Raw genomic sequence first — 25,765 nt, 5'->3', positions numbered from 1 at the left:
TTACTATTATTGCTGCCCTTTATTAACTAAACTAACTAACTAACTAACTAACTAACTAACTAACTATTGGCTCCTATATTACTTCTAGTATTGCCTTCCCAGCATTGTTATACAGTGGTACCTCGGGTTACAGACGCTTCAGGTTACATACGCTTCTGGTTACAGATGCCACTAACCCAGAAATAGTACCTCAGGTTAAGAACTTTGCTTCAGGATGAGAACAGAAACCATGCGGTGGCGGCACAGCGGCAGCGGGAGGCCCCATTAGCTAAAGTGGTACCTCGGGTTAAGAACAGTTTCAGGTTAAGAACGGACCTCCAGAACGAATTAAGTTATTAACCCGAGGTACCACTGTACTGAGTTTTGCAACTAGGATGGGACATACTGTAAAATATATGCCAACATTTCATTGAGTCTCCCTGCCCCCATCCTGTGTATTCCATTCCAACAGCAAGTTATACATTTTTGACAAGTTCTTAGTTTTGGATTTTAACAATTCTGTCTCCGATTTTGATTTTTCCACCTGTTTTTGCACCACCATGTTGAGAAAGAGGATATGCAGCATCATCCTTAAACATATCAAAGAAGAAGAAGATAGGGAGGGAGCTGGCCAGGGTTTCAATTTCTGTTTGCTTTCTTGGAAGATGACATACTTTTCACATGGTATTAGGTTACTGGATCAGCAAGTACTTTTCACATGGTATTAGGTTACTGGATCAGCAAGTACTGTATTTTTTGCTCTATAAGACTCACTTTTTCCCTCCTAAAAAGTAAGGGGAAATGTGTGTGCGTCTTATGGAGCGAATGCAGGCTTCGCAGCTATCCCAGAAGCCAGAGCAGCAAGAGGGATTGCTGCTTTCACTGCGCAGCGATCCCTCTTGCTGTTATGGCTTCTGGGATTCAGAATATTTTTTTTCTTGTTTTCCTCCTCCAAAAACTAGGTGCGTCTTGTGGTCTGGTGCGTCTTATAGAGCGAAAAATACGGTACTTAAGGCTTCCTCGTTCAATATATATATTGCTCTGTGGTTCAACAACAATAACATTACTATGTGGCAATTTGGAGAACATATCTTATGACACATTTTAATGTGGTAGGGAGGATCCTTCAGATGTTGTAGATATAGTAACACTTCGAGTATCACAAACAAGCTCAGCATTTCCTCTTGCATGAGAATAGGTGAAGGTTTTGGTTCTCTATCATGTCACTTAATCAGCAATAGCATCATTTATTTGTATCTCACCCTCCCTGGCTGAAACCGGGCTCAGGGCGGCTAACATCAGATATATAACATTGGTATAAAAATCAAACAACTGATGTGCTTAAAATATCCTAGCGAACTGCCAAGGTATTTCTTTCCATGATATAGAAAATCAGGTATAGTAATAATAAGTGTGTTTGTATACAGGGGCAGCTGGTGCTTATTAGGGTTCATAGGGCAGAAGATAGGGAGAACCAACATCAACAGGGGACAAAGCCAATGTCAGGCAGAGCAAACTAGTGGTTGTTTTGTCCTCCTCTTCCTGCTGAGTTCTACAAGGGAAACATTGAGACTAATGAGACCTAAACCATAGAAATTTGTTATGGTTTCAGACCAGGCTTAGATCTTGTTGAGTAAATGACATCTTGGTCTTCAATTCTGTGAAATATAAACACCTTGCCAGACAGTTTTGTTGTTGTTTAGTTGTCTTAGTCATGTTTGACTCTCCGTGTCCCCATGAACTAGAGCATGCCTTGGAAACTCTCACTTTCTTCTCAAAGCTTCTCCTTTTTGTCCATGGAGTTTTCTTGGCAAAATACTGGAGTGGTTTGCCAGTTCCTTCTCCAAGTGGATCACATTTAGTCTAAACCAGGCTTCCTCAACCTCGGCCCTCCAGATGTTTTGAGACTGCAATTCCCATAATCCCTGACCACTGGTCCTGCTAGCTAGGGATCATGGGAGTTGTAGGCCAAAAACATCTGGAGGGCCGAGGTTGAGGAAACCTGGTCTAAACTCTTGGCTATGACCTGTCCGTCTTGGGTGGCCCTGCATGGCATAGCTCATAGCTTCTTGGAGTTCTTCAAGCCCCTAGGACCCTCGTACCTACAGGACCGCTTCTCCTGGTATGCCCCATGGAGGACCTTAAGGTCCCCAGATAACAACACTTTGGAGGACCGGAGCCGCAAGATGGTTAGATTGGTCTCAACTAGGGCCAGGGCCTTTTCAGTACTGGCCCCAACTTGGTGGAACACTCTGTCACAAGAGACCAGGGCCCTGTGGGATTTGACATCTTTCTGCAGGGCCTGCAAGACGGAGCTATTCTGCCTGGCCTTTGGTTTGGACACAGTCTGACCCTTATGTTTCCCTCCCCATATGGTTTTGATTTATGGGCTACTACTAAAATGAGGCTGCATTTTAAATTGTATTTTAACCCGTATTTTAATTAACTGTTTTTTCTTTTTCTTTTATGTTTTATTGTAATTTTATTGGTGTTAGCTGCCCTGAGCCTGGTTCTGGCTGGGGAGGGCGGGGTATAAATAAAATTTTATTTTATTATTATATTATTATTATTCGCCCCGACAAGGCAGTGATCCATGAAGGGGCCCCAGACAGTTAGCTAACACTAAAAACATTGCATGTGCCAATTCACTTTTCCTGGGCCAAGCTGCAAGCAAAAGGCGGCCTTCTGCGAAATGGATCAGTTGACCCAAAGGCGCTCCCTCAGTGCCATGACCAGGAATATAAAAGGAACCGTTCAAAGAATACCATGTTCAGCGGCTCTTCAATCGAGCAGAAAGCTGCTCTTTAAGGGCTGAAACTGAGAAGCTTCTACACCAAATGGAAAGGAGGCTTACTAGAGTTGACATTCAGAGAAGCAATGCTGGCCACTCTCTGCTTACGTGGAGACAATGTTCTGGTGCCCTGTGCACACACGTGACAGTCACGTAAATTGGGCACACCCTCTAAACACTCTTTAAATGCCCTCTCTGCCACTCTCTCTCCAGTCCAGATCAAAAATATTGTACTAAAAATGCAACTTCGACTGGAATTGAAGCTCTGGGGTTGGCAGGAGGCTGGAAAAGTGGTGGTGGCGGCTACTGTACACACCAGCTGTTGGTTGGGAGGCTGAGCAGCCTAACAAAGTCCCACTATGCCTCCAGTCTCTTCTCTGCCCTCGCAGAAATCCTCTTCGGGTTCCGGGAAAGGGTGCCCTCACAAGCCACAAGGACTCTCCAGCTCTCTCCATTTCCAAGTATGAATTAAATAATTTAATTATTTCCCGGTGTTGCGTGTCTACATGGTCATGTGTGAGTCAATCGTGCCCAAGTGTGGGGATGCCTGTATGTTATTACCCCTAGAATAGGTTTTGAAAACAACAGGTGTGTGAGTCCTGTGCTGGTGACTCTGGAGGAGCAGTCTACTTTTCAAAGGAGTTACACATGATGCAGGTAAGTTTTTGGAAGTATCTAGACAGGAAAGCAACTGCTCAGCCCAGCCCCCAAAGTGTGAATTCTCCACACCAGAAGATACGGGACACAGCCTTCTGGAATGACTGCTTGAAGAAACCCTAGCCCAGTTGAGTGTGTGTGTGTGTGTGTGTGTGTGTGTGTGTGTGTGTGTGTGTGTATATATATATATATATATATATATATATATGCAAGGCGGCTATATTCCCACCTAAACCGAAACTACGGTACTCACACTGTGTCCACATTGCAAAGTGTGGTTTCTCATATTTAATTAACCTTATTGATGTGTGTGTGTATGTGTTTGTGTGTGTTTATACTCTCATTGTGGGCTTTTTAGCAGGTATTTTACATTAACAAGGAGGAGAAGAAATGGAGGAGAGGATGGAAATGATAGTATCAATACTTACATCCCATACATATAAACATCTCAGTGCCCATTGCTGTAATTAAATAAAAACTGAAAGATCAAATTCGGAATTTAATCCTACCAGCTGTAATGTTTTAAATAAAAATATTAAATGTGCTTCTTGTTGTTTTAGTGTTTTTTTAATGTCCCGTTTACTATATTTCCCAGGAACAAATTGCCAGATGCCAAAGAACAATAAGTCCATATCACTAGGTTTCATTTCGAGATAGTGCTGTGTTAAAGGAGCCTTGACTACCTTGTTACGGATTCTTGATCTATGCTCACCTATGCGTAATTTAAGGGGAACGTGTTGTATTTCCTATGTATAATTTGTCACATGGGCAACAAATACAATAGACGACATTTTTGGAGTTACAAGTGATTGTTGAATTAATTGTAAATGCAAAGCGCATGTGTGCGCTCTTAATTTCTTTCACTTGCAGGCTGTACGGGCACATCTTACAATGCCCACACCTATAGTAACCCCTAGTGGTGGTGGTTGGTAATTCGAGGCAGTCAGCTCTGACTAATGATTGTGTAGGGATCCTTTCTTCCTTAAACCCAAAAGGGGAGGATCTTTGCAGCCGGGGATATCCTCGATTATATGCCAGTGTTTATTTATTCTTATGTAGCTGGCAAGGGGTGTATAGTCCAATGCCGTGGTAAGGTGTGTTTGATACGTGTTGCTACAGTTAAGTCGTGGTTTAAGCAGATCATTCCGGTCTAAACCGTTTGCGTGTCTAAGCGCTTCCTGCACAGTGTTACTAACTATTGGTTAGGGCTCTACTTTGTTGCCCCGCTGCTCTTCTATAATCATTTTCTTCAGTAGCATTCCTTTTTAACGTTACCAGCTGGAAGAGAAATGAAGCAGAGTATACCGATCTGTGGGTTTCTTATAGGGCTTGAAATAGCACCGGCTCTTCCCCATCTTAATTTTCCTGGGAGGCTAGCTGTGGAAACAGAGCTGGGAAACTTAATATTTCTCATGTGGAATGCTTGGCTTATATGCCAAAAAAGCACTATCCACACATACCAGGAAGGTATTGGCAGACTTTTGGTAAACCCGATGTTTCTTTAAAAACCTTATGGCAGCATCACGAGAAGATCAAGCACATTTGTTGATAGGAAATCTTGAGAAGTGAACCATTTGAAAAAAGGACCTCTACATAGTTACAAACACCACATTTATATTAGCTGTTAAGTATAGGTCTGAATTTACCTGCATAAAGATTTCTCAAACAGTGACTAGTTTAATACCTTTAATTGTTGCAGTTCACAACAGCAATTCAAATATGAAATTAAATATAAGCAACACTGAATTCCTGATAATTAAGCACTTATTTAAAAATGAGTGGACTCTCCTTCATTTGAGGTTTTTGTGCAGAGGCTGGATGGTCATCTGCCATGGATGCTTTAATTGACATTCCTGCATCGCAGGGGGTTGGACTAGATGTCCCTTGGAGTCCATTCCAACTCTAGAATTATATGATTCTAAGATCCACAGATTAGAATGACAAATGGTTATTATTGCATGCTGCTGCCAAATATAATCCGGTCGCTTTCTTTGAATTAATTTGAGCTATGCAAATCTGTTTGAAGCAAAGTCAATGCACTTAAATTGGTACAGTTAAAATACAATCATTGATCCCCGGATACTAATTTCCACATATCCCATTTCTAAATAGGCCTGTATATTTCCAATTAAAAAAATCTGATGCAACGATCTCTTAAGGCATATATGTGTGTGGCAATGTATGGTAGTCACAGCAATAACATTAAAACTTGCAACATGCCTAACTATTTGAAAGCTGTCTTCCTCAGCTGAATTACTTAAAAGAAAACTCATAAGGAGCTACTGCCAAACAAGAAGTTTGTGACTAGGGTTTTTTACATTACCTTACATTAACTGATGGGGGAAAATGAAGAACATACAATGGCATGCATGTTAGTTTTGTAAGGAAAGTCTTAAGTCCAAAAGAGCACTGAAATATTCTTCATTATCAGGATCCAATTTCAAGGCTCGTTCATAGCACTCAATTGCCTGCTGCTTTTCTCCATCAAGCTGGTGAATGAATCCACGGATGCCAAAACTCTTAGCATCTGCTGGATCTATCTTGGTTCTTCTTTCTATTAATTTCTTCAGGTTATATTTGCATTTATTTCTCTCAAATGATTCATTTTCAATCTTCAGCCCGGCCAGATAATGTTCAACAGCCTCTGATTCTGATTTTCTGTGGTATTCCTGAAAGCGCCCATAATTGAAGTGGAGCTGCTGTTTCTCTGCACAAGTAAGTTTCCTCATTGCAAACACTTCCTGAAATGTCTCTTCTGCTTTCTGGAGCTCTTTCCCTTCTGCATACATGCTTCCAAGATCCAAGTGAGCATAGACGAATTTGGTTTTGTGCTCCACCACTTCTTTGAAATGAAAGATGCACAGTGTGATCAGTTCTGCCATCTTTCTTCTGTCTTTATATGGGTCTTTTGATAATTTGATTTTTAAATACTGTGCTCTGTAGCAAAGCCCCATCTGGTGATGTAGGAAGCCTGAGTTTGGTGTCAAGCTCAACGCCTCCTTCAAAAGCTCCAGGGCTCTTTCCACATCACCTATTTTCCTATAAAATATGGCAGCGTACCTCAGCACATAAGGGATGCCAGGGAATTTGCCTAGCGCTTCTTCAATGAGCTCTTTTCCTTCTTCCACTTTATTAGTTTCCTGCAGCTTCAATGCAAGGATAGGCAGGAGAAAGGCATTATCGCGATTCAGTTTTGCTGCCTTCTTCAAGGGTTCCAGAGATGACCCTTCTGCTGCAGATTTTTTCCCATAATAATCTTCCAGGCGATATACTGTGATTGCATAGCCAGCATTATATTCTGGGTTTTCAGGTTCTTTTCCTAGTGCCTTTAAAAAGCTCTCCTTGGCTTTTTCATGATACTTTCCCCCAAATTTTAGGAGTGCCCATCCCTTTTCACCATCGATATGTGGGGTTTTCATTCTATAGGGAGAGGCACTTCCATGTTCCTTGCAGGTTGTTTCCACCTTGTTTATGTAGCTTTGTACTTCTGCAAGTTTGTCCATGCGGTAATACACCCAGGCAAAGTTGCCCCATGTAATAAGGCTTGCCTTTTTGACTTCTTCTGGGTACTCTGTTTTTATACTCTCTTCAGCCTTCTGTAGATTTTCCAGAGCCTCTTCCTCCTTGCCATTCAAGTACTTCACATAGGCCAGCAGGTTATAATTTCTGACTTTGGACAGTAAAAACTTGATCTGTTCAATTATTCTTTCCTCTAATTCGTCAAGATCAATGTCTTCTTTCAGCAACCTCCAAGTAAAATGGCATTCAAGTTCCAAGAGGATCCGTTTTAAAGATTCCTTGGAAATTTCACTACAGACCATGAGGGAAGAGAAAAAAGACAGTCACATTTATATGCTGAAAAAACCACAGATCCAAGCATATACTCATTTGTCATGGAACATCTTTCAGAACTGACTACATTTCGTTTCTTTGCCACATATGCATGCAGCTTCAAATGGGAGAAGTTTCACAATGCGGCTGGTTCAAGTCTGACCTGAAAGCTATCATATGTAGCTGTTACGCATGTAATAAATCACCTTCCCCACATACTGAGGGTCTTTTTAAAGTTTTTTTTAAAACAACAACAGCATATTTTTATTAAAGATTTCTTGGTTTACAAAAGTATGTGCAATGTCTCTTTTTTCAAGTTACATTTTCTACAGATCAGTTTCATTTCTCGAGACGTTAGTGTTACATTAGGAAGAAAGGAGGGAAAGAGGTGGAGGGGGGCATGGTGAGTGGGGATGGGGTCGGGTGGCAATGGTTCTATTCTACTTAGTGTATGTGTGGGGTTTTGTATCAGCGTCGTTTGTGCAGATTCTCTTTACTATTCACTTACAGTCATACCTTGGGTTACAGATGCTTCAGGTTGCATTTTTTCGGGTTACAGACCTGCCGAAACCCAGAAGTACTGGAACGGGTTATTTCCGGGTTTCGCAGGTCATGCATGCGCAGAAGCGCTAAATCGCGCTTTGCGTGTGCGCAGAAGTGCCGAATCGCAACCCGCACGTGCGCAGACACGGCGCTGCGGGTTGCGAATGTGCCTCCAGCATGGATCATGTTCGCAACCTGAGAGTCCACTGTATTTGGTGTTTCTTTGGTGGTGAGAGAGGTTGGGGTTGGCCTAGAGTGTGGTTGTTTGTTTGTGACTGGCTGTGGTGAACTTTTCCCCCATGTGTGAGTGGGTTGGGTGGGTGTTTTTGGATCAGGTTAGCCAGATTGATTTGAATGCTGTTGGTGGGTTCTTCTTGTTGTCTTGTCGGGCTGTGTATGTGATAAAGGGTAACCATATCGGGGTAAAGGCGTCTTCTTCTACTTGTCCCCTTGTCAGTTTCAGCTTGTTGGTTAGTTTTTCTAATAAGGCTGTTTCCCATACTATTCAATACCATTGGTCTATGCCTGCTCCTGACAGGTCTTTTTAAAGTTCGGTGTCAAGTGTGTTCAGAGAAAAAGGCTGTTTTAAGCATGGAACAACTCAGATTAATCCTTTAGATCAGTTTTCCCAATTTGTGGTCTGTGTAATCCACCCAGGGGTCCGTGGCATCATTCACATAATGAAGACTACCATCGTAGGGGGTCCATGGCTTAGCTTCTGAAAAAATAAGGGGTCTGCATTACGTAGCCAATTGGAAATCACTGCTTTAGATTATTTTCTCATTTTAGATTAAAAAGGGAAACTACAATACAGTTTTAATTTTTTTTAAAGCAGACTGTATTACTAACAAGAATTTGTAGGATTGAATTTAGCCATCCAAGCTAATAGTTCTAAAGCAAACAACGATAAGAAAATGTTGGTGTGGTTTATTTGATAAGGGATTGGGAGGAGAATTTTAGCTAAAGGAGGAATGACCAGTCTGGAGAAAAAGAGAGATACACATGAACAGCCTTCAGTGAATTATAGCTCAGTTGGTAGAACCTTGAGAGTTTTAATCTTGGGGCCGTGGGTTCAAGCCCCCATTGGGCAAGATTCCTGCATTGAAGGGGTTGGACTGCATGATCCATGTGGTCCCTTCCAACTCCTATGAATGAGGTTAGGAGGGTATTTGCAAATACTGGGAGGAAGGTCAGTCTAGAAGTCCCAGCTCCTCTGTGTGAAGCATCAGTTTATATGGGGTCAGGTTAGGGTTAAAATGTACATACCACTTATTAGAAAAAAGCCCTCTAAGCTGTTTAGAACAACAACAGAAATAATAATATCAATTTAAAATAAACAAACTACCTAAAAAATGTAAAATACTGTATGACTAAACTCAATAATTTAAAACAAACAAATGAAATGCTAAGATTACAAGCCTGGGTAGGCTTGCTGAAACAAAAGAAAAGGCTTTAGTAGGCACTGAAGACAATACAGCAAAGTTGAGGCTTAGTGATGAAATGAATAAATAAAACCGCATATTTGTGCCTCAGAGTCAGGATGGACGAAACTAAGTGACAGACTGGAAGCAAACTGGTTGAAGATCTTATCACCTCTTGGTTTAACAAAAAGGAGGTAAAGATTGACATGCAACTGAAGGCAACACCTGCTGCTCACTTGTATGCCAGGAGCCTGAGGCATTTAGCCAGTGAAAGTAGTTTGAAAGCACAGTAGTTTGAAAGCACATCAAAGTGCAAGTAGATAAATAGGTACCGCTCCGGCGGGAAGGTAAACGGCATTTCCGTGCATTGCTCTGGTTCGCCAGAAGCGGCTTAGTCATGCTGGCCACATGACCCGGAAGCTGTATGCCAGCTCCCTCAGCCAATAAAGCGAGATGAGTGCCGCAACCCCAGAGTCTGTCACGACTGGACGTAATGGTCAGGGGTCCCTTTACCTTTATTCAGGTAAGAGAACAGGAAGTCAGGGTATTAGTTTGGAGAAAACAGGCGTACCAGAAGGGTTACCTTGAAAGCATTTCAGAGAACGTGCCTCACCTGGCTCTTGCAATGGCTTATGTCTTTTGTTTCACGCAAATATAGTAGCATCCTGATACAATTTGAATTAAATGCACTGACGGGGTAGCCAACATGGTGCCTTCCAAATGCTTGGGGTACAATTCTCATCAGCCCTAGCGCCAGAATGGTCACTGGCCATGGGTGATAGGAACAGCTGTTCAAAACATCTGGGTTGCACCAAATTGACTAACCCTTTTGTCATCTGTCCTCCCCTCCAACGCTTGGAAGAACAGAGCAATTCCTTTCTTCTCACACTAAGCAGATAGGAGAAGAAAACGTGCAAGAAACTGACACATAATCTAACTTGCTTCTGGTTTTATTTACCCAATCATATAGGTCAATTTCGGCCAAATTCAAGTTGAGGGCAAATTGTTTGCTTTTCTTTTAAACTGAGCTACCAGAAACTAGTTTGTACTGGAAATAAGCCATCAATACCATAACCGTTTTAATCCACCCTTAGCTTTCAAATTAACAGTTACATTGGAAGCACAATTCTATGTTTACTCAATAGAGCTAACTTTCTTTTTATAAGTGTCTTTAGTTTTGTTGATTTAGGCAGCAATCCTATGTAGTCTTGGGAGTAAACACCACTGAACTCAGTGGATATAAACCATTTTAAGATGACAGAGCTAGTAGCCTAGAAAATCGAGAAACTCAGTCATTTGTTACTCACCCCATGCTTTCCAGATCTGTTATCAATTATAAAATATACTCGGTCTTTTTCTCTCTCCCTTTGGCCCTGGAAGGGACTGGAGGTAGCCTTTCGGTAAAGATGGGCAAATCTTACTGTTGTTACTGATGTTTCCTTTTTATAGCCCTCTGCAGCACTGACAAATGTTTGCTCTCTGCTTGCAAAAACGAAAGTGGAAAGTGAAACTTAGCTGCTCAAGAGCTAGGAAACAGAAACTTAGAAAAACAAAGGAGAGGGTATGATAGAATGGGATCGGTTTCCTTTTCCTCTGATCCCATAACACTGTTTACACTAGACTACATCAGTGACATTTTTTTTTGTCTGAATATCGTGCCCATGAGTGGTGGGGTGGGGTTCTGTGTGTTTGAAAGTAGAAGCTGCACTGATGGCTGTGTGACATATTTACTGTATTAAGAAATCTGCCAAATCACCAAAGAAAAGAAAAGAAAAGAAAGCAGCATTAGAATTGACTTGATGGATCAGACTGATGACCTGCCTTATATTTCCTGACAAGCTTAACCTGCTGAAATTCCCTCTTCTGCAGAGTTTGTTAAAGGTGCTAGAGCCCTGTCCACTCTTTCACTTGGCCCTGGAGTTGCTGTACAACAACTAGGGAGCAACAGCTGAATCCTATTTGTGCTGAAAAATAAGTGAGTCCCACAGTAGGTAAAGGTAAAGGGATCCCTGACCATTAGGTCCAGTCGTGGCCGACTCTGGGGTTGCGGCGCTCATCTCGCTTTATTGGCCGAGGGAGCCGGCATACAGTTTCTGGGTCATGTGGCCAGCACGACTAAGCCGCTTCTGGCAAACCACAGCAGCGCACGGAAACACCGTTTACCTTCCCACTGGAGCGGTACCTATTTATCTGCTTGCACTTTGACGTGCTTTTGAACTGCTAGGTTGGCAGGAGCAGGGATTGAGCAACGGGAGCTCACCCCGTTGCGGGGATTCGAACTGCCGACCCTCTGATCGGCAAGTCCTACACAGAGCCACCCACGTGTATATATATTGCAGATTTGCAGCCTAAAATACACTGAGTACAGAGGGACATGTTTCTGTGTAAGGATTACACTGCAGAACTGATTTTCCAACCCTGTTTATTACATCCTCATTTACTTCTTTAAAAAGAAAAGAAAAAATTAAAATGTTTTTGAAGCAGGCCCCCCCCATATTGTCCACCAACTCCTCATCTTCTCTCCCAACCTTCCACAGCAGCAAACCAATCAACAATAAGAACACATCTTTAAAAGCACCCAGCCAAAAGCTCTTTAGAACATTTTGAAAATGGTTGAAACATTTTCCCAACCAGGAATTTCAGGGTTGCCAGGAACGGCAACTTCCAGCCATCAAATGTGTGTGTCAGAGAGTGGCATCTCACCAGAGATTGCATTTCACAGATGGGAAACCGGCACTGAAGATTCCCTGTAACAGGCCAATGGCAAACATGCAGCATCCATTGGTAGCACCACCCAGGCCTCACATGCCAATTGTAGGGTCCAAAATGGTTGATATTGGGGGAGATGCTCTTTAGGTACTCATGTCCCTAACCATTCAGGCTTTATATGTTAGTACTAGTACCTTGAATTGGGGCTGGTAGCTCACTGCCAACTAATGACACATGGGGCGGATCAATACACAGGAAAAGAAAACATTTTAAATAAGTCAGAAATTAGATTGTTATATCAAAATAATAATAAAAAACCCTATGTAAAAATGGGTATTAAAATGTCCTCTCTGGCACCATCTGGTGTTGCATGTTTATAGCACATTCAAATCGTTTCTTTACTAATATAGGTGAGTCCATGGTCCCATCAGGCTGACTCACTTACCAGCCTGACAGCAACTTTCTGCACTAGCTGCAGATTCTGTACCTTCTTCAAGTGCAGCCCCACATATAGCACATAATGGTAGTCCAGACTAGGGACAGGGTTCACTAGAGCAAGGAACATCTATAGCCATTGAGTCAGCCTAATCTGTGCATTAACACCTGAAAAATGTGTACAGTTGTACCTTGGATCTTGAATGACTTGCGAGTTGAACGTTTTGTGAGTCGAATGCCGCAAACCCGGAAGTGATTGTTTCAGTTTGTGAATGTTCTTTGGAGTCCAAACGTCCATCACAACTTCCACAGCTTCCGATTGGCTGCAGAAGCTTCCTGCAGCCAATCAGAAGCTGCACCTTGGTTTCTGAACTGTTTTGGAAGTCGAATGGACTTCGAGAATGGATTCTGTTCGACTTCCAAGGCACGACTGTACTTTATTACCTTATGGTGCAGCTTCAAGAGCTATTTTTAATCCCAAACCCTGCCACCAATGTCCTTGATGGTTCATCTACTTTATAGCCCCCCTCCAATGCAGTTCAGACCTGACCCAGGAACCCAGGTCAGCACTTGTCTGTGTTGAAGGCAGAGGTCCCCCCAGAGCTCAGGGTAAACCACTCCTCTGAGGTAGGAAGCTGCCACCACTCTTGTTAAAGTCCAGCTTGATCCCAGGAGATCCCTGAGTTGTATGCTGGACATCCCAAAGATTCCAAGAAGCAAAAGCTAAAGGGATCACCCCCTGCATCCTGAAGCTTCAGGCAAATATACGGTATCCAAATGTGATGCAAAGGGTCTGAGGTACTATTTTAGGCTTAAGGCTTTACCCAAATAACCATACAAAAGTGAAGTATACATATTTTATGGATAAGACTAAAATAGCATAGCATGAACCTGTAACCCAATAGGAATAAAAGGATTAAGAATAGTATCGGCTAATACTGATGACGCAGAACATTTAGGAACACACACAAATATAACAAAGCCTAGCTAAGGGCTTGCCCACACTTTCTCTTGCTCTGACACTTTCACTCAGAAAAATCTACTGTTTATTGCCGAATTGGAGCAGTCAATTGGGTTTTCTGTGGACGGACAGTGCTAAAGAGTGGGTTTTCCCAGGGAAACAACAGGACTAACGGAAAACTGCTCTGACTTGTGCCTAGGAAACACAGTACAAGCAGAAAATCTCTTGGACCCATGCTTTTAGGCTGTTGCTCAAGGTGTCAGCTGGGAAACAAAATTCAGGGTAGGGGCAGAACAGGGGTAAAAGAATACTGTGAAGTAAATGTCTCAATGCCCCCTTGCTTAGCACCATGCCCCTCTCTCCTCCTGTATGTAACTTTCCAGAAGCCCAAGTCTGGTGATGACCCCCATGACAACACAGCTAAAAAACATTATTCCAAATAAGAAACTAGCCACATAGGCCCTCGAGACATTGGCAGGAAATCTCGGGGCTTCTTAACAATTAGCTGAGGGAGAGAGAACTCACCCAGATGTCAAAACTCCTTTACTGAACCAAAGTTTTAAATTTAGAAACAAAATTTAGACAAGGGCCTGGCACAAGATCCAAGTCCACTGACAAGGAGTACTCCCAGACTATGTATCTGTTCTTTCAGGAGAAGCGCAACCCCTCCCAGAACAGTAATACACCCAATTCCCAGACACGGCAACCACCACCCACAGCACTCGTGTCTTTTCAGGCTCTGGCTGAGTTTCTTGGCCCCATCCAGTCCTTCACTGCTTCCAGACACCTTCACAGCCTCTCTTGATTCCAACAGTATATGGAGCTATTGCCATGGTTTGTTGGCATTTGGAAGATAATATGCTCCAGACCCCCTGATGATGGTTCCCAATGCTTTCATACAAATTTTAAATGCACTGGAAGCAGAATGGACCCCACAAACCCAAAAGCCGTGGGGGCTGTGTAACTGCCTCCTAGCACTAAAGAACAGTGTCACACATTGTTGTTTCAAAAGCCCAAAGTAGAAGCCCAAGACATCATTTGCAGTAAGCTTCATGAATTATAAACAATACTAAGATGGAACAAAATTAAAATTAAAATTAGTATTAGTATTAAATTAGTAATATTATTAGTAATATTTATATGGGAGTATTTACTTTCAGCAACATAATCAACTGTGTCCTTGGCCACACCCAGAGTATACAGAAAAGGATATTTGTCACTGAACTCGGTGCCCTAATTATGTTTGCTTTTTCAGCAATCAGAGCAAATATTCTGAAACTCTGATTCACAGTCCCATATAAGATAACAGTATTGAATGGAGAATTCTGGGGGTGGGTGAATGTGGCAGCACAGTGATAATACAGCAGTTCCATTATCCTGAAGGAGGCCACCTGTGATGGCCTTGGAATCAGATTCAGAGGCTGAACCTGAGGAATCCCAGCCTGCACAGGAGTCCCCACCTCCAGGACCAGCTGAGCCAGGGCTGGGGCATGAGCCTGAAGGGTCCTCACCTGTGCTGGATCCTCAGGAGCAGACACCAGCTGAGTCTGCTCTGGCTCCGGAGGTGATCGAGGACCCATTGCCTGCAGGTGCTCCACTCTCAGCCCCATCAGGGGAAGTTGAGGTTGCCTCTGGGTCTGGTAACCCTCCAGCCTCTCCTGAGCTACAGAGGCTCAGGGCAGAGAGGTGGAGGTTCCCGCAGGAGGAGTGCTCGCCTCCAGGCCAGGAGAGGCGAGTCACCTGTGGACCGGGGCCATCCTATGCCTCGGGGCAGATAAAAGCCAGCCAGCCCAGTCCCAGGTTGTGGGAGCAACATTGTTGGTAGCCTGTTCCTGTTGGCAACCTGTCCTGCTCTTCTGCCAGAGTTCCTGACCTCACCCGACTTCTTGCCTTGGACCCCTCTTCAGCCTTGAAGGACAGCCTCCATACCATACCCTCGACCTCGGACTGGACTCGGACCATGCCGCATGGTAACCCCCCGGGACCACCCCAGTAGGTTGCTGGTCCCCCCCCATTCTGTCCTCCAATTCAAATAGCCTGGATAACAATAACAACAATAATAACAACAATTTATTATTTATACCCCGCTCATCTGGCTGGGTTTCCCCAGCCACTCTGGGCTGCTTCCAACAAAATATTAAAAATACAATAAAACACCAGTCCTTAAAAACTTCCTTAAACAGGGCTGCCTTCATATGTCTTCTAAATGTCAGATAGTTGTTTATTTCATTGACATCTGATGGGAGGGCATTCCACAGGGCAGCCACCACTACCAAATAGGCCCTCAGCCTTCTTGGCAACAGCCCCGCTGCTGGATTGAAAATGCTGCTAGTCAGTGCCAGGCTGGAGAACGTTAAAGCTGGCATGTAGGTGTGTTATTCTTCCTCGGCTCCGCCAGGATAATAATAGTAATAATTTTATTATTTGTGTTCCACTCATCTGGCTGGGTTGCCCCAGCCACCCTGCGTGCCTTCCAACAGATATAAAAACATAACAAAACATTCAGATGTCTTCTGAAAGTTGTAGAGTTCTTGACATCTGATGGAAGGGTGATCCACAGGGTGGGCGCCACTACCAAGAAGGCCCTCTGCCTGATTCCCTGTAACTTCACTTCTCTCCATGAGGGAACCACCAGGAGGCTTTCGAAGGTGGACCTCAGTGTCAGAATGGTGGTGGTTCAGATCTTTTGTGTACATGACTGCCACAACCACAAATCCAATTTCATGCCTCTCGTTGTCGCAAAAATCCAGATTGCCAGATTACTCATCTGCTAGGTCAGTGGTGGTGAACCTATGGCACGCATAGTGGTGGTGAACCTATGTGCCCTCTCTGTGGGCACATGCGCCATTGCGCCAGCAGGGCTGTAGCTTCCGTGCTGTGGGTGGGGGGGGAGGAGGAGAGGAGGGCTCACGTGCTAGCAGGAGTGGAGGTGGGAATCTCTCAGAAGTGGAGTGGAAGCTTTGCGCTGAGAGATCCCCGCCTCCACTCCTTTTTGAATGCAAGTAGGAGCAGGATGGGGCAGCTCAGTTGTTGAGTGCCTGGCTACCTTCTTGTGGTGCAGGGGCTCTCAGATCCAGCTTCCGGGCTGCCTCTACCTTCCACAACCCCAGCAACTATTCAGCCTGGCTGCCTTCAGGTGGTGCAGGGGCTCTGATGCGGAGGTGGGGGCTCCTTTAAACTTCTCCCTTGAGGGGAGTACAGCTGCGAACCCCTCAACAGAAAGTGTGATGGAGCCTGCACCTCCCCAGCTGAGCAGCCCCGATCCAACTAGTTCCTGTGCGAGCAGCAATGCTGCCTAGAGGAGCAAGCAGGAGCAGGCTGGGGGGACGGGTGGCAGTGACATCCCTTACCTGCTCGCTTACCGCCCAGCCCGCCTTCCCTCACTAGGAAAACAGAAGTGTGGCACTCAAAATGGAAGTTATATTCAGAACAGAGCATGTTCAGCTTCTGAAAAAAGTTCCAAAACTGGAACACTCATTTCCGGGTTTGAAGTGTTCAGGTTCCAAGTAGTTCAAGAACTAAGCAGTTCGAAAACTGAGGTACAACTGTATTTATTTTTCTCAATTTGAACTGTATTTATTTTCCCTGATTCGAACTGTATTTATTCCCCCACCCCCTGTGGTGATTTTCTTGAGTCAAAATGAGAGTACCCCTAAACATTTCTTTTTAGGAAAAAAAGCATTGAGTTATACCATAAAATTATATCTCAATGGAAAGATAATTTAATGAAGAATATAATGCAATAACTTTTATGAAGGATTATTTATTACAACAGCAGTCATAACAAAGAAATGTGAAACACACATAAAAAATGAGATATACAGGTTAAATTGCAGTGTTGGCACATTGCAACAAATAAGTGGGTTTTGGGTTGCAGTTTGGGCACTCAGGCTCTAAAAGGTTCACCATCACTGTGCTAGGTCAAACCTGTTTCTTAGCCAGCAAAATCCAGTCACATACAAACCAACACACAGATGTAACTATTATGCTCTGGTTACCCTGCATACCTGAACTATTTCTTACTGAAGTTGATGCATTCTGCTCTGCAAAGCTCACAATTTATGGTAACTTTTCAATTCAACAGAGCTAAAAAGACAGCTTACCATACTTCACTCCCCAAAACAAAAGGAGTTATGTTACATGTTTTAAAAGCATTATATATTAATATCTCACAACCCTAAAAGTTTCTAACACAGTGTAAATAAGTTTTGATGGATGTAATAATGGAATACTGAATAGTTTAGTTAATGTAAAATATTCAGGGATTTAAGATATGCAAAATGAACCCTGGAAAGAGAAGAAGGGAAGTCACTGATATTTTAAGGATATTTAAATAGGTATTTAGAATAGTAAAACAGAATATATATATAATAGCTTGAAGGAAGAACCAAGTACCACATATTGAAATGTTTAGCTTTGTACAGAAAACTTCAACTCCAAAAGAGCACTAATATATTCTTCATTATCAGGATCCATTTCCAGGGCTCTTTCATAACACTCAATTGCTTGATGCTTTTCTTCATCAAGTTGGTGAATGAAGCCACGGATGCCCCAATTCTTAGCATCTGTGGTACCTCTATTAATTTTCTTTTCTATTAACTTCTTCAAATAACGCTTGCATTGATGTCCCGGAAATGATTCGCTTTCAATTCTCAGCCCGGCCAGATAGTGTTCAACAGCCTTAGATTCTGATTTTTTGTGGTATTCCTGAAATCGCCCATAATTGAAGTGGAGCTGCTGTTCCTCTGAACAAGTAAGTTTCCTCATTGTAAACACTTTCTGAAAAGTCTCTTCTGCTTTCTGGAGTTCTTTCCCTTGTGCATACATGTTTGCAAGATCCAGGTGAGCACTGAAGAATTTGGTTTTGCCGTCCACCACCTCTTCGAAATGAAAAATGCAGAGCCTGATCAATTCTGCCATCTGTTCTCTGTCTCTTGATCCTTTAATGTTAAAATACTTTGCTCTATAGCAAAGCCCCATCTGGTGATTCAGGAAGGCTTTGTTTGGTGTCAAGCTCCATGCCTTCTTCAAAAGCTCCAGGGCTCTTTCCACGTCACCATTTTTCCTAAAAAAAATGGCTGCATGCCTCAGCACGTAAGGAGAGCTTGGGTGCTTTTCGAGGGCCTCCTTGATATACTTTCCCCCTTCTTCAGTGTTGTTAGTTTGCTGCAGCTTTAACGCAAGGAGAGGCAAGACTACTGCATTATCTGGATTCAGTTTTGCTGCCTTCTTCAAGGGTTCCAGAGATGAGCCTTCTGCTGCAGATTTTTTCCCATAAAAATCCTCCAGGCGGTATACTGTGATTGCATAGCTGGAATTGAATTCTGGGTTTTCAGGTTCTTTTTCCAGGGCCTTTGCAAAGCTCTCTTTGGCTTCTGCAGTATAATTCTGGCCAAACATTAGCTGTGCCCACCCCTTTTCATAGTACGTCTGTGGGAGTTCCATCCTATAAGGAGAGGCGCTTCCATTTTCCTTGCAGGTAGTTTCTACCTTGTTTATGTAGGTTTGCGCTTCTGCAAGTTTGCCCATGTGGTAGTACACCCAAGCATAGTTGCCCCATGTAACAAGGCTTGCCTTTTCGACTTCTTCCGGGTACTCTATTTTAACAGCCTCTTCAGCCCTCTGTAAATTTTCCAGAGCCTCTTCTTTCTTGCCATTCAAGAATTTTACATAGGCCAGCAGGTTATAAATTCCGATGTTGGATAGTAAATGCTCAGTCTTTGTAGCAATTCTTCCCTCTAATTCATCGCGATCCATGTTCTCCATCAACACTGCCCAAGTAAAATGGCATTCAAGCTGCTGAAGGATCTCGTATAAAGGTTTTTCACTGCAAAATGGGGGGGGGGGAGAGAGAGGCCCTTTAAAATTTTGCAAAGAAAGGCACATTCCTGCATATTATCCTTTTTTTTAGAAAGGTGTTTGACAACTGACTTCATTTGTGCGTTTTTTAACCTCTTGGTTTTCCTTCCATGTTTACAGCTCGCACTTACTAGTTGCTGCGCTATCTTGGTGGGTCTGGACTGGATTCTTTTGATATGTATTCACATGATATTATTTGCTATAAGTCATTCCATTTTAAAGTTATGTTTTATTATGACTTTTTGTATTGGATCAGATTATTGTAAGGTGTGTGTTCTTTGTTGTGAATTTTGTTGTAAACTGCCTTTTGTATAGTAATATACAAATACATAAAATTATATATTTAATTTTTAATACAAATTAAAAAGTGAAATGAAATAAAACAATATTTCACATGTAAGCCCTGTGAGGCATGTGTCATCCATGTCTGAGCTAAAAAGTACCGGTAACTAAATCTTGTCAGAAAGGTTTACTGTATGCTGGCATCTGCAAACATCAAACAAGTGCTTTTTGTTTTAAGAACCTAAAAAGGTTTTGCTAGATTTGAACCAGCCTCCATCTAGTCAACCATCCTAACTAGGGTTGCCAGTAAAAGCCCACCTTAACTGAGAGGTCAATTTTAAAAACTCGCAAATTATTTCCCATCTTAGAATGAAATCCAATCCAGAGATGAATTGCCAGTTTTTCTGCCTGGGAAATGCACTATGCATTGGTGTCAATAAACCATTAGCATCAGCACTGATTGGCTGTGGCTCCCAGGGTTTCAAGCAGGAATCTTGCCCAGCTCCATCAGGGATTGAGCCTGGGATGTTGTGCATGAAAAGTATGCCTTCTACCACTGTTTAACGGCCCTGCAGACCTTCCCCCTCAGTGCAAGAATTTATGGGGTAGAGTGAGTGTACTGCTTGGGAGAAATTGGAACAGAACCAGCATGTGCTCATGGCCTCCTGCAAGCCGAGTGTCTGTGGACAACTCACTACAAAGTGCATATGGGAGAACAAGCTTAGACTGTCCCTGCCCATTGAAAAACTAGCAAATGGGGGGGGGAGGCTAGAACCTTTTCCTATGAAATGCTAGCTTTCCTCAGGCAAGGGCTTTTTCACACGAGGAAGCATGCACTTCTACAGTCTGCATTTACATGCAATTAGGGACTCTTGCATAATTGCCACAATCTATTAAGGGAGTGGCTGCAGTAATAATTTGTTAAGGGAGGCTATAAAATATAGTGGCCAGAGAAGTAACATCCAAAGCAGTAAAATGCTTAGCCTTAACCAGACCAGCATCAACTCAATTCCTGGACTGTAATGGAATAAGAATGGAATACTGTGGAACAAGGAGATGGTGAATGTCCTCTCCCTCTCTCTCTCACACAATTATTAATAAAGCACCTCAAAGAACCACATGTAGAAATGTTTACCTTTGTACAGAAAGCCTCAACTCCAAGAGGACACTGCTATATTCTTCATTCTCAGGATCCATTTCCAGAGCTTGTTCATAACACTCAATTGCTTGCTGCTTTTCTCCATCGAGCTGGTGAATGAATGCACAGATTCCCAAACTCTTAGTATCTGCAGAACCTTCCTTAATTCTCTTTTCTATTAGCATCTTCAAATTCCATTTGCATTTATTTCTCTCAAATGATTCATTTTCAATCCTCAGCCCAGCCAGATAGTGCTCAACAGCCTCAGATTTTGAATTTTTGTGATTTTCCAGAAAGTGCCCATAATTGAAGTGGAGCTCCTGTTCCTCTGAACAAGTAAGTTTCCTTACTGCATATGCTTTCTGAAATGTCTCCTCTGCTTTCTGGAGTTCTTTCCCTTCTGCATACATATTTGCAAGGTCCAGATAAGCATGAAAAAATTTGGTTTTCAATTCCACTGCCACTTTGAAATGAAAGATGCACAGTCTGATCAGTTCTGCCACCTGTCCTCTGTCTTGATATGGGTCTTTTGATCCATTGATTTTAAAATACTGTGCTCTGTAGCAAAGCCCCATCTGGTGATGCAGGATGCCTGAGTTTGGTGTCAAGATCAATGCCTCCTTCAAAAGCTCCAGGGCTCTTTCCACATCACCCTTTTTCCTGTAAAAGATGGCAGCGTACCTCAGCACATAAGGAAGGCCAGGGTGTTTGGCTAGCGCTTCTTCAATGAGCTCTTCTCCTTCTTCCACTTTCCTAGTTTCCTGCAGCTTCAATGCAAGGAATGACAAGACAAAGGCATCATCCGGATTCAGTTTTGCTGCCTTCTTCAAGAGCTCCAGAGATGAACCTACTGCAGCAGATCTTTTTTCATACTCTTTCTCCAGGTGATAGACTGAGGTTGCATAGCCAGAATTGAATTCTGCATTTTCAGGTTCTTTTTCCAGGGCCTTTGCAAAGCTCTCTTTGGCAGTATAACTCTGGCCAAACGTTAGCTGTGCCCATCCCCTTTCACAGGACACCTGTGGGCGTTCCATCCTATAAGGAGAGGCACTTCCATTTTCCTTGCAGGTAGTTTCCACCTTGTTTATGTAGGTCTGTGCTTCTGTAAGTTTGTCCATGTGGTAGTACACCCAAGCATAGTTGCCCCATGTAACAAGGCTTGCCTTTTCGACTTCTTCTGGGTCCTCTATTTTTACATTCTCTTCGGCTTTTTGTAAAATTTCCAAAGCCTCTTCTTTCTTGCTATTCAAGTACTTCACATAGGCGAGCAGGTTATAATGTTGAACTCTGCCCACTAAAAACTTAATCTGGTCAGCAATTCTTCCCTCTAATTCGTCAAGATCAATGTCTTCCTCCAGCAATGTCCACGTAAAATGGCAGTCCATCTGCTGGAGTATTTCATACAAAGGATCCTTGGAAATGTCACTACACAATGCGAATAAAAAGAGACAGACACATTACTAAGTTGCAAAGAAAGGCTGATGAAAGCTTATCATTATTTGTATTAGTCCATGACCAATACCTCTCCTAACTTGCCCTGTCCATGCCTGATCTAAAACCAGCACAACACTGTCAGAAATGATAACCTGCTAGATCAGGGGTCGGCAAACTAAGGCCTGTGAGCTGGATCAGGCCCAATTGCCCTCTGGATCCGGCCCGTGGACGGTCCTGGAATTGCTGCTTGGATCGGCATGATTGTTCGGGCTGCACCATTTTTTGGGGAATTTTTTTCGGGCACCATTTCCCCTCTCCTTCCCTCACACCTCAGTGGCGCTTTCTTCCTCCTCCCTCCCTCCTCCTGGCTTCTCCCCAACCCTGAGGAGGAAGGGAGAGGGTGGGGAGAACAGGCAGGAGCTCTCCCTGCTGGCTGCATGGTGGCGGTCTGGCCTCCGCTGCCGGTGGGAAGGTTCTGGACTGCGGGAAGGCCTCTGGAAACCTTCCTGCAGTCCGGAGCTCGCCCAACCACTGGTGCGGCAGCGATCTGGACTCCGCTGCCGGCGGGAGGGCCCCCATCCCACCCCCGAAGCACGGAAGAGGTGCCGGCAGCAGGAGCCCAGCAGGCTGCAACACAGCACCAAACCCAGGCAAGGACCCCCCATCCAAATAATGACTATCATCAGTGCAGGTAATAAAATTCTTTAATTTTAATTTTTATCATCTACAATACTGTCTGGCCTGCCTGGTGCTCTTGCATCGAATGTATCCTTTTAAAATGCATCTGTGGGTTATTTGTGGGGCCTGCCTGGTGTGCATACTATGCATAGGAATTCGTTCATTCCCCCCCCCCCCCAATATAGTCCGGCCCCGCCGCTCCGGGTACCAAAGCCCCCAGCTCCACCACTGGTCAAGAGGCCTTGGACCCATGACAACTAGGGTCCAAAGTGTGTGAGGCTAAATAACACACGCTCAAATTCACACGCTCTCTGCTTGCCTTTTGTGTACACTCATGCACCTAGATCCCACTTCCTCAGCTTGGTGTCATTGATGCATGCCAAGAGAGCAAAAAATATCTATACCAAAGGACAGAGAGAAAATACAGCGAGCTAACCAGGCAGGAATAGATCTCATCCTGCGACAAGGTTAAAGCACATAAAGCATTTAAAAACCATATTGTTAGGAAAGCATTGTTTAATGTCTGGATAAGATATAAAGACTTACTTGAAAATAAAACCCCAAGGTGGTTGTCACCGATGGAAGCAAAGGCTCAGAAAAAGCTCAAAATGGAGGCCAAGTGGCCGAAATATTGGGAAATTTTGGAGCAAGAAGGAGACAAATTGAAATTGCAGAGTTTTGAGAAATTAAAAGACAAAGTGCGAGACTGGCTTCACTATTACCAAATAAGAGAGGCTTATAATTTGGACAAAAAAATTGGCTTCCAGGTGGAAAAATCAAAATTGGAAACAGAACTGCTAGATCCCAAAACAAAGATACTTTCAAGAATGTATAACTTGCTGTTAAAATGGAACACTCAGGATGAAACGGTTAAATCTGCTATGATTAAATGGGCACAAGATGTTGGACATAACATTATGTTTGCTGACTGGGAACAGTTGTGGACCATAGGTATGAAATTTACGGCATGTAATGCCTTAAGAGAGAATATTATGAAAATGATATACAGGTGGTACATGACACCAGTCAAGCTTGCAAAAATCTATCATTTGCCCGATAATAAATGTTGGAAAGGTAAAGAAAATGAAGGTACATTCTTTCACCTTTGGTGGACGTGCCCAAAGATTAAGGCTTTCTGGGAGATGATCTATAATGAAATGAAAAAGGTATTTAAATATACCTTCTTGAAGAAACCAGAGGCCTTTCTCCTGGGCATAGTCGGCCAATTGGTGCCAAAGAGGGACAGAACTTTCTTTATGTATGCTACAATAGCAGCAAGAATACTTATTGCAAAGTATTGGAAGACACAAGATTTACCCACCCTGGAAGAGTGGCAGATGAAGGTGATGGACTATATGGAACTGGTGGAAATGACTGGCAGAATCCGAGACCAGGGAGAAGAGTCGGTGGAAGAAGATTGGAAGAAATTTAAAGACTATCTGCAGAAGTATTGTAAAATTAATGAATGTTAAAATGATGTTGGATTGAAATTAAGTGGCATTAGCAACAAGGTTAATAAGAATATGTAAAAATGGACTGATAATGGATGAAAATATACAGTTACAATATGTTAAGATATAGAGTTAAGATAAATGAAAGAGGGTAAGGATTTGCTGAACTGACTATGTGAACGGGAATACAAAAAAGGGAGGTGTGAGGAGGTCAAGGAAACAAGTAAATGAGGCTAAAGATATGGAAAAAATGGATTTGTTTTTTAACTTTTTCTATTTATTTCTATTTTGTATTTCCTTTTTTTCCTATGTATTTTTGTATTTTTTGTATTGTTTCTTTTCTTTTTTGTCTTTTTTTTCTTATCTTGTTAACTTTTGCTTTTTGTAAAATCTTAATAAATATCTTATTAAAAAAAAAAAGGAATAGATCTCATCCTGAATCACCAGTTCACTGCATTTCTCTGCTGTTTATTGAGAAAGAGGCTTTCTGAATAAAAAAATGCAGCTACAGTGGTACTTCGGGCTAAGTACTTAATTTGTTCCGGAGGTCTGTTCTTAACCTGAAACTGTTCTTAACCTGAAGTACCACTTTAGCTAATAGGGCCTCCCGCTGCCGCCGCGCTTGCAAAGCACGATTTCTGTTCTTATCCTGAATCAAAGTTCTTAACCTGAGGTAATATTTCTGGGTTAGCAGAATCCGTAATCTGAAGTGTATGTAACCTGAAGCGTATGTAACCCAAGGTACCACTGAAATTGGTGAGTCAGGCAGAGAAGTATTCCTACATGGGCAACTTTCTACAAAACCAAGTAGGTTACGTGGTAAGCCAATCTTTTAAGTTTTTCTGAGGAGATCCTACTAGCCATTCCACTACCAATGAATTGGTGACAATGCCACAGTGGATCTTTTTTGTGATAGCAACCAGTCTCAAATGCCCTCCCTCAAGTAATTTTTAAGCTCCATATTTCGTTATCTATATTTCTTTATCTAGCAAAGGGGAAAAAAAGAAAGTGTCTCTTTATCTATAGCATTCATATGAATAGTATAATCAAGAAGCAAGCACTGTACACAGTAACCTATTATTTGTTACTTACCCCATAATCTCAGATTGCTTATAAGGTGTAATGAAACTTGACCTTCCTCTTCCCATAAAACTGGGTATGGGAGGGAGTGCTCTTTCCTTTTTATAGTCCTTCACAGTACTTACAAGAATCTGTTCTCCGTTTGCAAAAGGAAAATGGAAGTGAAACTTATGAGCTCAAGATTCTGGAAACAGAAACTAAAAAAAGGGGGGGATCTGTTTCCTGTTCCTCTGATCCCATGACACTGTTTAGACTAGACTACATCAGTGATTAATGTTTGGCTATATGCTGTACCCATGTGTATTTTAAAGTGGAAACTGTAGCGATGGCTGTATGACAAATCACCAAAAAATTAAGCAGCCTTAGAATTGACTTGATGGATCAGATTCTTTTGCCTGACAAGCTAATCCTGCTGAAATTCCCCTCTTCTACGCAGTCTGTTTGTTATAGGTGCTAGAGCCCTGTCCTCCCTTTCACTTGGTCACTACAGACCCTGAGTTGCTGTACAAGAGAGGA

At 42.8% G+C, this 25,765-nt stretch overlaps 2 protein-coding genes and 1 long non-coding RNA gene across 3 annotated transcripts; all 3 read right to left on the bottom strand.

Moving 5' to 3' along the window:
* Positions 1–5,021: 5,021 nt before the first annotated feature.
* LOC128414026 (interferon-induced protein with tetratricopeptide repeats 5-like) lies at positions 5,022–10,699 on the bottom strand. The gene is made up of 2 exons (XM_053388670.1): positions 10,530–10,699; positions 5,022–7,237 (listed from the first exon to the last, which is right to left on the bottom strand). Exons 1-2 carry the CDS (start codon positions 10,532–10,534, stop codon positions 5,800–5,802), a joined length of 1,443 nt encoding a protein of 480 aa, XP_053244645.1. The 5' UTR covers positions 10,535–10,699; the 3' UTR covers positions 5,022–5,799.
* A 6,240-nt stretch (positions 10,700–16,939) lies between these two features.
* Positions 16,940–17,666, bottom strand: LOC128413420 (uncharacterized). Its single transcript, XR_008330334.1, has 2 exons — positions 17,255–17,666; positions 16,940–17,220 (listed from the first exon to the last, which is right to left on the bottom strand). It is a non-coding gene; the product is annotated as an uncharacterized LOC128413420 (long non-coding RNA).
* A 37-nt stretch (positions 17,667–17,703) lies between these two features.
* Positions 17,704–25,382, bottom strand: LOC128414025 (uncharacterized). Its single transcript, XM_053388669.1, has 3 exons — positions 25,262–25,382; positions 20,604–22,031; positions 17,704–19,154 (listed from the first exon to the last, which is right to left on the bottom strand). Exons 1-3 carry the CDS (start codon positions 25,315–25,317, stop codon positions 17,738–17,740), a joined length of 2,901 nt encoding a protein of 966 aa, XP_053244644.1. The 5' UTR covers positions 25,318–25,382; the 3' UTR covers positions 17,704–17,737.
* Positions 25,383–25,765: the final 383 nt, after the last annotated feature.

Source organism: Podarcis raffonei, chromosome 5 (genome assembly GCF_027172205.1).
Source record: "Podarcis raffonei isolate rPodRaf1 chromosome 5, rPodRaf1.pri, whole genome shotgun sequence".
NCBI lineage: Eukaryota > Metazoa > Chordata > Lepidosauria > Squamata > Lacertidae > Podarcis > Podarcis raffonei.
This window is presented reverse-complemented; position numbering and strand designations above follow the sequence as displayed.

Coding starts and splice junctions, on each gene's coding strand:
- LOC128414025 (XM_053388669.1), bottom strand. CDS start 25,317: ATGGGAAGAGGAAGGTCAAGTTTCATTACACCTTATAAGCAATCTGAG. Junction 22,032..25,261: donor AAGCAATCTGAGATTATGGG/GTAAGTAACAAA, acceptor CGCATTGTGTAG/TGACATTTCCAAGGATCCTT. Junction 19,155..20,603: donor TTGAGGCTTTCTGTACAAAG/GTAAACATTTCT, acceptor CCCATTTTGCAG/TGAAAAACCTTTATACGAGA.